This window comes from Equus asinus, chromosome 1, assembly GCF_041296235.1.
Source record: "Equus asinus isolate D_3611 breed Donkey chromosome 1, EquAss-T2T_v2, whole genome shotgun sequence".
Classification (NCBI taxonomy): domain Eukaryota; kingdom Metazoa; phylum Chordata; class Mammalia; order Perissodactyla; family Equidae; genus Equus; species Equus asinus.
This window is the reverse complement of record NC_091790.1, coordinates 179,290,389-179,303,078: the sequence shown is the minus strand read 5'-3', so window position 1 is coordinate 179,303,078 and position 12,690 is coordinate 179,290,389. Positions and strand designations below refer to the sequence as shown.

Genomic DNA, 12,690 nt, shown 5'->3' with positions numbered 1-12,690 from the left:
CAGAGAGATTTAAGAAGCTGTTGAATCCACAAACCAAAACAAGGTTACTATGAAAAAGGAGAAATCACATTACACACACAAAAAAGGCTTCTTTGGAATTAAAAATATCAAAATATGATGAAGACTAAACTAGTATTCCAGAGGAAAAGGTGAGAAAATCTATAATAAAAGAAAAGAATACAAAGACTTAGAATCTATGAAAGGAAGGCAACACCAATTATAGAGCTAGAAGACCTGAGATCCATCTAATAGTAATTTCATAAGCGAGCAGAGAGAATGGAGGAAAGAGAACCATTTGGAAGATAATGAAAGAAAATTATTCTGAGCTGAAGATGAGAATCTAAATTAGGAGAGAAAGCTAGAAGTCTTTGTAAAGAATATCTCTAATATAAAAAAAACGTAATGACATGAATTTACTGAGGACCAGAAAGTATGATTGACATACTGTTTCTGCAATGAAGACATACATTCCTTCTGATTTAAAAATGAGTGGTGTGGAACAATTAAGAGACTGGAAAAACCAAATATCTGATCAAAAAGTTCATGTCCAAATAAAGGGTACTGTGATTTTTGAACAATTAATGGGAGGTAAGAAACAACGCTGCCCTAGACAGCAGTGTCATTGTTCAGGTAATTCAGGAGAGAGACAGGAACTCTGGTTTCTAACAAGTACCACCTATCATCTTAGAAGGTACGTTTCATCTATTAAAGTGACTTGTAGTATTTACAAGATATTTTGCTCACAGATGTATCCTTTATTAATGTCTCTTGGAGAATTATCAAAAGCATAGAAATAGAGTTTAAATTTTGATATTTTTATTTAAGAAAAATAGAGATGTGTGTATTTCTCTTTGGATTAGACATAATTGATGACTTCTCTTTTTATGAGATAGTTGACTAAATATTATAGACTGGAAACTCCAAATTACTCATCAAAATAAATTATAACAAAAATTCAGTGTTTTCCATGATGCTTTTTTAACTTGAACAATTTTTTTTTAAAAGCCAAAATTTTGAAGAATCTGTTATTAGACATGTGGCAATTCTTTTGGTTTTAGTTTCTTTTGCTTGCTATTGAATTTAAGTGAAATAAAATTTAACATTATTTTTAATTTAGAAAAAGATGATTTCTTGTGGGTGTTAGGATTGGGGTGTTTCCTATTTTCTTCACGTATTTTCCATATGTTTTCCCTTTTTCTTTCACCTACCTCAACCCTTCTCCTTGCACCCTGATTATTTGGGCGGCACTGTATGTTTAAACACTGGAGAGAAGCAATGTGTCTCCTATGATTGATGTATTCACTGATCACTGGATAAAATTGTCTATACCTCTCATTCTATACATATCTTATTTTCTTCATCTTCAAAATGGTGATAATATTCATTAATATTTGCCTTTTCCTGCTTTATTGGAATTCGTTGACTATCAAAATCCTGATGTAATCTTGTTGAAAAATTTATCATCACTGAAAGGATAAAAGCAGCATTCCTTTTCACTTATTATGGCTTATGCCAACTTTAATAGTTGTAAAAACATTTCTTCTTGTTCACAAGAATCTAATTGCCGTAATTGCAGCCTTGGTGTAGCAGGATACCAACACAACAGGGAAACTTAGCAAATAGACCTCAATTTAGCTTACTATATTTTACTGCCTCTTTAACTTTTACTTCTCCTGAAAATGAATGAATGAATGATGAATGCATGGACAAACAAATGAATTCAAGTCTGAATCTGAGTGTGATCTATCAATCAAAGCTCCATATGTATGCCAGAACGAAATACATATGAAAGTGCAATATGTGAAAGATATACAAGAAAATCTCTTCCCTAAACTAAGGAGGGAAATAGCATTTGGGGTACTATAATCGGAGTCTGTATGAAAGAAGATAATCTGGGTTATAACTAGGTCAGGTCAAGTGACCACATGAATTTTTCAAATGATTTGCCACTCATTGAGAACTGAAAGGAGATGAATTGCTTCAATATGGTATACTTTAATAAACCAACAAGTATCAAATCAAAGAATTTCACATATAAATTCCATCTTACGGGAGTCCAAAAGGACTTACCTTATGATATTGATGATTGCCAATGAATTTCCAAGAGCCCTAGATACTTTGGATAAAATTGAACTCTACAGCATTTAGTATGGATCCCCCTCACCCTATGACTTGGTATTCTGGGTCTACTTGTATTATTTAGGAATTACCAGTCCCTGGAGTGAAAACAGCTATAACATAATGGTCGCCTTCTTTAGCTCCCATGTTATTGTGTTTTCCATGGCCCATATGACCTTATTACAAGTTTTTAATTTTTTATATATGACTGGAGTCTCAAGAACATTGTAGCAATATCTAATCATAGTAGACGCTCTTGTTACTACAAAATTTAAGTGTATATTATTTACTTATTTTATTTATTTATTTTTTGGTGAGGAAGGTTCACCCTGAGCTAACATCCATTGCCAATCCTCCTCTTTTTTCGCTTGAGGAAGATTAACCCTGAGCTAACATCTGTGCCAATCTTCCTCTACTTTGTATGTGGGATGCCTCCACAGCATGGCTGATGAGTGGAATATGTCCACACCTGGGATCCAAACCCACGAACCCCAGGCCGCCAAAGCAGAGCACATGGAACTTTAACCACTTGGCCACAGGGCCAGCCTTGTATATTTATTTTTTTAAATATAGATATTATATCTTATTTGACCTGCTTTCCTTCAGAAATTTCTCTTCAATTATTAAAAAAAAAAAAATTACCTTCACTCAATTCTTAGTTTGAAAAAGTTAATGACCCGCCCTCCCCCCTGACTCTTGCTCCTGCATCGGCCACACTGACCTTTTTGATGTCCTGAAACACTCCAAACCTGATCCCACCTTAAGGCTTTTGCCTTTGCTCTTCCTATTCCCTATTCTGAGAAGACTCTTCCCAGATACATCTGTGACCTGCTCCTCCTGTCTTAGGGTGAGCTCATTAAGGAGGCCTTTGCACTACATTATATAAAATTTCCTGCGCTCCCTCACACTCCCTAATCCCGTAACCCTGCTTTATTCTTCTCCATAGCATTTATCACCATTTGATATATATGTACTTGCTTATTTATTGTTCATTTATTCTCATTCATTTTCCCACAAGAATTTAAGCTCACCAAGGACAGGCACTTTGGTGTGTTCACTTCCACATTCCTAGTGCCCAGCATGAAGTAAGCACCCAGTAAATAATCACTCTATCAAGGAATGCAGTCAATGATTAGTTATTTTTTTACTTTAAAGCCAATAAATATTTTAGAAGTAGGTTGAAGTTAAAGAAAAAATAAATCAACGTTTTCTTCTCTTTCGTATTTCAAGGAAAAATTGACCTTGTAGTAGGGGGTAAAAAAATTCAACAGATAAGGGCACGCTGAGAAAAACTGAGAAATTAAAGTTTGCCATAGAAGCCTTATTCTTCCCTCTCAGGAGATCTGGAGGGCGTTGCTGGCAAGACTCTCCATGCCAGCCATAAAAGCAGTGACACACAAATGCATTCTTCATGTCCTTTATTGTCTTCAGCTTATTGACTGGAGAAATGATGAATTTGAAGCTCTTATTTAGGACATATTTCTTACTGCTACTTTCAGGCATATGCAGATATGAGGATGATTCAAGTGTTTTTCGAACACATCTTCCATTATTGTTGCATAGACTTTGACTGCAGAGTTTGGCTGCAGACGTAACATTAACAGCGTAATGGCCCAACGGTCCTTGAATAGACTTTTGCACAGACAAGCATGCCTCCTGTTGGAAAAAAGAGATCTATTTAGTCGCTTTCCAAGTGTCGTTCCATTATGCAGGTGGTATTAATGCCTTAAGTTTTCTATTTGGTAAGACTGAGGAGAAAGATCCATGTCTGGTTAGAAATACTATGACCTACCAACTCCATATCATTTTCAGGGGAAGACAATTACACATTTTCCCACTAGAGACTATTCCTTAATACAAAGAGATATTTGTAGTAACACTTTAAGAAGATAATAATTTATATCGGATTTTTTTTTTAAATTTAACTTTAATTATGAAACATTTTCAACACTGAAAATGTTGCTTTATGTCAACATGAGGTCAGATTTTTCTAAGACTGCCAAGCTTTCCCAGTCTTCTCCCTATCTCTACAGAGATAACAGTTCTCCTGAAGTTGGGGGAGTAGACTTTGCATCCATGCTTTTATAACTTTACTACATATATACATGTAATTATGAACAATATGTAGTATTATTTTGTGCTTTTAAAATTTTATATAAATTTATATCGTTTGGAATATTTTATTTTCTGCAATTTGCTTTTTAAACTTAACATTTTCTAAATTTTTTTTCATGTTGAGACATGTATCTCTGGTGTTTTCATTTTAGCTGTGGATCAGTATTTCGTAGTATAAATATACTATACTTTATTTATCCATCTGTCACATTGTAGGAGGTAGAATATAAAATATTATTTACAGACAAATGCCCAAGTCCCTGTACTCGTATATAGTGGTCCCCCCTTTTCCAAGGGGGATACATTCCAAGACCCCCAGTGGATGCCTGAAAGTGTGGATAGTACTGATCCCTATATATACTATGTTTCTTCCTGTACATACATATTCATGATAAGGTTTAATTTATAATTTAGGCATGGTAACAATAACTAATCATCAACAATAACTAATAATAAAATAGAACAATTATAACAATATACTGTAATAAAAGTCATATGAATGCAGTCTCTCTCTCTCTGTCAAAATATCTTATTGTCCCATACTCATCCTTCTTCTTCTTGTGATGATCTGAGATGATACATGCAATGCCTACATGATGAAATGAAGTGAGGTAAATGACGTAGGCATTGTGACATAGTGTCCTGGGCAAGATGGAGTAGGATGGCACAAGATTTCATCATGCTGCTCAAAATGGCTCTCAATTTAAAGCCTATGAAGTGCTTATTTCTGGAATTTTCCATTCACCATTTTCAGATCACAGTTGACCACGGATAACCGAAACCGCGGAAAGTGAACCCATGGATAAATGAGGGTCCAAAGATGCTAAGTAAGGTTGTCTTTCTACAAGTGTGCCATTAGGTGTTATTGATGTATCCACAACTTTGGGCTTTAACAGGAGGACACATTTCCACCTATTGGTGATTTTACTGCTCCTAGGATGGGCTAGCCTAAGTGAAACGATATTATCAGCTAACCCAGAAGCATCCAGCTAGAATCTTGATAAACACCTGCCTTTATCCATATAGGAAGGACTACGGGAAAATCCTAGTAGATTCATTAATAACATAAATTGAGTTTTCTATTAGTGCTCCAATTATTTTGATTAATATTAACACTAATTCTTAATTAAACTCCAATTAATTTAAAACACTAAGATATTTTCTCAGTAAAAAAGAGGCCCCAGAACAGTGAATCCATCTAGTAAGGATTTAGAGGGTTCCAATGGAAAGTCAAAGGCAGAATAAAGCTCCTAATGACAGACAGCTGCACAAGGTATCGCCCTGGACAGTAACAGGTTCTGAAAATCCTATGTGGAATGTTTTTGTTCCAGGCACATTCAGTCTAGGTCAGCCTCATTCTATATTTAGGAACAAATGCTATTTTTAGCCAGAATGAGATTCCTTGTCTGAAGCATCTGAGAGGTTTCCAGGAGAGATGGAATAAAAGAAAAACAAGCAAACCATTGAACAGAAAAAAAGAAAGGAAAAGACTGGGGGGAGACTGTAATGAAAGAGAGCATAGAACACCGGTAAACACGATCAAGTTCACCTTGGGCATCCCCTGTTCTGTCTCAGCCCTATTCCTTGAAATACCTTCTTCACTTACTCCCAGGACATCACACTCGCGGCTTTTTCCTACCTCACTGGAGGCTCCTTCTTAGTCTCCTTTACTAGCTCCTGCTCATCTTCCCTGCCTCATAAACACTGGAATGCCCCAGGCTTAATTCTTGGACCTCTTCTCGAGCTATACTCTCACTAGAAAAACTCATCCCATCTCATTGCTTTAAGTAGAACTCCCAAGTGTGTATTTCCCACACTCCATTCCTGAACTGATTGTATACCCACCTGCCTATTGGACCCCTCCACCTGGATGTCTCACAAGCACTTCAAACTTAACACTCTCTAATCTGATCTCCTGACTGTCTTCCCAGCCTGCGACTCTGGCAGCCTTCCCCATTTCAGCATATGCCAAGCCCCTCTTTCCAGTGCTCCAGGAGCAAAACCTTGCAGGTGCAAGTTGCATGGGGGATGAGGGATCTCAACAGCCCCTCATGCAAGAAAAAGCTGGCCCCTACATGGCAGCCATGCAGGAATACCTTAAAGAAACAAAAACAATTAGAAATGACACCAAATAAATAAAAATTACATTGCCCACTTTGCCTCCTCCCCAACCCTGTCTCTTGCCCCCGTCCTTGAAGCAAATGAACAAAGGGTCCGACCATACTCCTCTTCCCCATACCTGAGATCCAAATTTGGGATGTGAGGAGGAGGGGTGAGAAATTTTCACCTGGATAACAATAACCGACACCTATATGGCACTTATTGTATGTCAGGTGCCCCATTTTTAAGTGCTTTACATCTATTAATAATGTAATTCTCAGGGCTGTGAGATAGATACAATTATTCTTCCCACTTTACAGATAGAGAAATTGTAGAGTCAATGACTCGGTCAAGGTCACGTGTCTATTAGATGACAAAAAGTGAACACTGGAATCCAAGCAGTCCAACTCCAGGCCTCCTGCTCTTAACAACTCCATCGTGCTGACTTGTGCTATGCCAAATGAGAGAGAGACAGCTGTTCTTACATTTTATGAAACAAAAAATACCCGAAGATGGGACTATCTGTTAATACCTGGAAGTAAGGAAAAACTATGATCTCAGAATTTTCATGTAGGCAGTGAGACAGGAGACCAACAGAGCATGTTCAAAGTCAGTTGTGGAAAAATAAGTTATTTTGTGTGTGCACTACTGTCAAGAGTAGATTGTTAATAAATCTTTATACACATATGTTTTTCCTTCCATAAGCATTTTTATCATAGGTAATCAGAAGATAAAGAACTGTTTTTGGAGACTCCATCCTCCTTAGTGTGGATGAAATAATATTTATTTTTTTAATTTAGTATTCTTTTTCTTTTGTCACATCTATATTATATCATTTAATCTACCACAATCCCTGTAGAGTAGGTTTTATTTCAGGACTTTTTTTTTTTAGGTGAAGAAACTGAGACTCACAGAGATTAATAACTCGCCCAAGATTACACTCCTAGAATGTAAAAACTGAATTCTCACTTAGGGCTGTCTGATTGGAAAGCTGGTGTTCTTTCCGCACTTCTACTCGCCACAGTGGCTGGTACACAGTAGGTGCTCAAACAATGTTAGTCTCTGTAGTCTTTAAACTTCACTAAAGTCAGGTGAGCACATAATCAGCAACCATTTGCCTTTGACATGAAAAATGAAAACAAAAAACAACATCTAGAATATATTCAAGATGCTGACAGAGCAATCACTGCTTACCTTTGAATTAGCGTACTCATATCCTCCCCACAATATTATTCCTGCCGCCCCCAATGCAGCACTCTCACCGATTGTATGTACTAAGTCCTCCTAGAAAAAAGAAGTACCGCAAGCAGTTTCTGCCCAACCATATTTAGCCATTGACAATTCAATCACAAGACTCAACCCATCAACTGTGGTAAAGAACACGTTGATAACATAATCTTTATTTCTAAAACAAAGGACTGTAGAGCAGAATTGGAAAAGGTAATTCTGCCTTGGATACTTACTTTTATTTGATATATATTTACGATATTCCAGGCAATATTCTAGACACTGAAAATATAATAATGAAACAAATCCTAGTTCCCGTCCTTGAGAGAGTGCTTTAGTGTGATGGTTGAGATAGATATGTAAACAAGTAATTATAGTATAATAAATTAAGCTCTATATTAGCACCTACAAGACACACATAGATTAGAAGAAATGCTTGATGCTTCCTGAAAGAGGCTGGGAAGGCTCCTTGAAGAGGTGAAATTTCAGATGGATCTTTGGAAATGAGTATAAATTCATAATACAGATCGGAGAGAGCAGAGTTTTGTGTCCAGTAGGAAGAATAGGAGCAGAGGCTCATGTGTAGGAAAAAGCATGGTCCATCCAGAGAACTGCCAGTAACTCTTGTGGCAAAGCACAGGAGATCTGTGGAGAAATTAGGCATCTAAATCCTTGCATATAAAAGGATACAAATACAAAGAGTCTTTTATGCTATTTTGAAGTATTAGGACTTAACTACAAAAAAGTTTCGGTACTAGAAAGACAAAATTTGCAACTTTGAATGATATTTTTGGTTGTCACATAAAAAATGCCCTGGAGGGGGGAGTCAAGATGGTAGGCAGGGACACCAGTTAGGAGATGTTGGAAACTGTTCAGTGAGAAATGATGAGCACCTCAGCAAAGACAGTGTCAGTCCTTGTAAAGCAGAGGGAACAGATTGAAGAGTTATTTGGAAATTAAGATAGATGAGTCTTGGTTACCTATTGGATAATGGAAAGAGAAGGGAGGCATCCAAGTGACTTTCAAGTTGGGTGACTAAGGAGGTTATAATTCACCAAGATGAGAAACTGAGGCGGTTATGTTCATGATTATAGACCAAGAGCAAAGAAGCAGGAAATAGGGAGAGATGAAAGAGAGAGCATGATTGATTGAGCAATCTGCATTCTTTCCTTCCCTGCGAGGTGTGGAAAATCAGAGATCCTGTGCAAAGGTGGCGTATTCAAAGACCAGACTGAGAAAACGGCCATACTACAGCGAATCTTTCCTCATTATAGGAAGTCTCCCTTGATACTAGTACTTGTGTTCTGTAATTTGTCTAAGTAATACAACAAGAAAGGAAATCATTCTTCCATTATACTAACTAGTACCTCATTCCTTAAACATAAATCGTCTCTTATTTAAATTGAGACACTTCTGAAAGAAAATATCAAGAAGAGTGTTTTAAATGATTTCATTGAAAAGCTATGTTATTTAGAAAATAAGTGAGAAAGATCCATACTGTTTGTTGATAGTGAAACATGGAAGGCAATAGAATAGTATTAAAACACTTCAATATAGTAACATTCAGGTAATTCTATAGTTTTGATGAGGAGGATATGTCATCTATTGATTTCTGAAGTAGAACTCAGAAGTGATTCTTAAACTTGACTTCTAAAGTCTAATAGTGCAAAAAATGGGAAAGTTATGAACAAGACTTTCATTAAAATGTGGTTCATATCATTCTCCCATTTTCTATAAAGATAAAATATCTGGCTGTATGAATTATCTTTTTCTACTATTATAATTAATAATATATCATGCCTGACGTATTTTAGGCACTCAATAAATAATTTTTGAATGAATAAACATAATCTAGTCTTTTTCCCAAAAGGAGTTGAGAAAGTGATGTGGTTTGAGAGATCTGTTATTTGAGAAATAAATTATTCAGAAGACTTTGGTAGATGGCTGATGTCTTCAAAATATCTGGAGAACTGAAAGAAGGATTTGATTTATTCTATGTTGCACCAGAAGGTAGAATCAGAAGTGGTGGTATGAGGTTATTCAGAGACAGAGCAGACTCATACTCAAGAACTTTCTAGGATTTAATATTGTTCCAAAATGGGAGATTTCCTCTGGAATAGGGAGAGTCCCATCAAAAAGTACTAAAACAGAGGCCAGGTAAGAAACAATCTACGTTTGTATGAGAAGTGGATTAGATACTCTGAGACCCTCCAACTTTTTGTCATGATACTATGATTCTTTTCCTCCTAAACTTATTGAACAAACATTCCATTTTGAATAACCATGAGTAATCCTGCAATGATAGAAATGTTGAATTTAATTAACAGTGTTTGGATCAATAGATTTTATTCTGAAATATTTGAGAAAGAATTGATACTGCTTTTAAATGCCCTTATCTCAAATATAAGTGGTCTAAGAAAGTGAGCTGTGAGCTTTCTATCCACTGGCCCTGCTTTGTGTTGGGTACAGGAATAACAGAATTGTCAGACCACAGGTATGGATGCAGAATTGAAGGTTTCTTGTCTAGCCACCCATCCAATGATTGAATCCCTACAATAATATCCCATCTAAATGACAATCTAGCTTGAACACTTCCAAGTGTCTGCAAACTCAGTCTTCCAAACAAGCTCATTCTCACATCTCTGTGCTTCCTGCCTTGTGTTAAGTTTAAGGACAATCAATGTCTATCTGTTTATATAAATCACTTTTAATGCCTTGACATTAACCACCAGATGACACTGTAGACTCTTAAAGAAAAAAATCAACAGAATTTATGTTATTTTTCAGTTAACCCAATCAGCTAAAACATAAAAATACAATATAACACAAAATATAGCTGGTTAATAATTTAACAAAGCTGTATTTTATATATTTTTGATTTAGAAAATTGTTGCCACTCATTTATATTAAAAAGGTGATTCTGAAATTTTTCCCTGGTTAAAATTAATCTATCTGTTACATGATTTAACTCAAGCTTAGCAACTGTTCTGTAGGAAACCTCTGTAAGTGTTAAGCTGGTAAGACTCATCACCTAAAAATGCTAAGTAAACATCTAATTGTCAGTGACACTGTTTAAGAATTGGCTTGACATTCGAAGAAATATAATAACAGAATAGTGTTCTATTATTAAGGGAAAAGAAGCATCCTAAAACATTTTTTTCCTGGATTTTATATGTAGTCATTCTACTAAATTTCCATTTTATTGGTGAGTGACTGTATTTTTTCTTACCTGTGACAAAGCTTCAAGGCTGTGCAAATAAAATGGTCTGGAAAAAATAAAAACTGGCAAAACATAGTCATGTGTAGCCATTTCAGCCACTCTCATGGCTTCTCTAACTCGATAATGAACAAATTTCAAAGCATTTAAGCTTGATTTCAATATTTTATCCAAATATATTGAGGTATAAAGTGCTGTGCTTTTTTCCCATAGCCACTGGAGCTGGTCATTGTGGAAAATTTCATCATTTGGGCATTTACCTGTGTAGATCTGTGGATTTATCCTGTAGTCATAACTGTAGCAGTCTGGATAGAGATAAAAGCCCCATAAACATTTTGGTCTCATTTCCAAAGCCAGTGCAAGAGTAGTGTTCATAAAACTTCTTCCAGCATTTTCAAACTCCTTTTGGGCAACTGTTTTCACTTTCATTTCTGACCAATCAGGATGGTGGTTTCTAGTGAAGGCTAAGGAGTAGTTTTTATATATCATTCTATTGCCCCAATTTCTATCCCACTGAGGTTTCCAGCTTTCCCAGTCAATGACAACAAGACCTTCTGATCTCCACCAAGGGACAATTTTTGCAATGTCATCAGCAGTCTTCCTAAGGTGTTTAGAAAGGCTCATATTCTGTGGTATCCCTCCATTAAAGGATTTTCCATCTTGAGAGAAATAAGGATAATACCCTAATTGATTTGGATAAATTATGGCAATTGTTGATCCACTCTGAGTCTCTAAGGGATTTGATAAAATATTAAATAAAGGAAGATTCAGATCCACGTTGAAGAAATGTTCACACTGAATTGTTGGAGCAGCCCAGAAGATGTTGAAAGGTTGGTGCTTAATCACTGGAGGCATCGCTGGTTTGAGGGCAGAATGAGTGAACACGGTCAAGAGCAGCAGCATTCCTAACCATGCCACCAACGGGTTACACATAGCTTGTGGTTTTCACCATTACAGCAGTCTCCCTCAAAATAAAAAGGAGAAAAACTTAGACGTGATGGAGTCAAATGTCCCTTTAGTTTTATACCACACAATGAATAGCATATCAAGTAAACTCAGGGTGGTGTTTAAGCTGTTCTTTAAGTGATAGACCAAGTTTTTTTAAAAGATTTATGAGGTTTATTGACATCTAGGTCTAATTTATAGTTCCATCTGAACAAGGAAGTAAAGTAATCCTTTTTTTTTAAACTTGAGCTGTGAAAAAAAATTCAGTGAATAAAACTAAAGTAAGAGTTTTCATTCAAATCTCCAGCTATGCAAACTCTCTACCTGTTAGGTGTTCCGGTTTTGATTTCCTATTGTTCCAACTACATTGATTGAAACCATCCTGTAATAACAAACTTTTGGTTATAAGGGAAACTAGGAAAGAAAGTATAAATTGATAGCCATATCTCCTTATTGATTCCCAGAAAAGTGACTCCAAGAACACGCCCTATTGAAAATTAACAAATATTGGCATTTTAACAAATATTAAACAGAACAAAAAGAAATAACAAATGGCACTGACAGTAAGCAATACCTTGCTTGCTATTTGAAACGCACTGGCTTCATAAGTTTGTCCATCTGTTTGTTGTTTTCAAAAGACAGCAGTTCCCCTTGGAATTAGCATAGGCTGAAATAGAAAACAGATCGATATGGCATTTACCTGCTGTTGATTATGGATTTTGGTGTTATCATCTTCTCTCAGGTATGTAAATAAGCCTAAAAACCTATTAGTTCTTTAAGTCCATGACTTTGCCTTGAAGAAATTGACTATATTTTCATTAGCTAAATTCCAAATGAAACCTGGCTCTTTAAGTCTTTTCTAAATCGTCAGTTGAACCAAAAACTGCCAAAGAATCTTTCCAGAATACAAGAACTATCTAATAATTGACACATTCCAGCCAACAAGATCTCACCCTGAAAGCAGTGAG

General features: G+C 36.0%; 1 protein-coding gene across 1 annotated transcript; it reads right to left on the bottom strand.

Moving 5' to 3' along the window:
* Positions 1-3,302: 3,302 nt before the first annotated feature.
* Positions 3,303-11,729, bottom strand: LOC106829838 (hyaluronidase-4-like). The gene is given in 4 exon segments (XM_014839120.3): positions 3,303-3,390; positions 3,392-3,774; positions 7,528-7,617; positions 10,790-11,729. Coding segments are annotated over 4 exon segments (1,482 nt in total). The 5' UTR covers positions 11,711-11,729.
* Between the last annotated feature and the right edge of the window lie 961 nt (positions 11,730-12,690).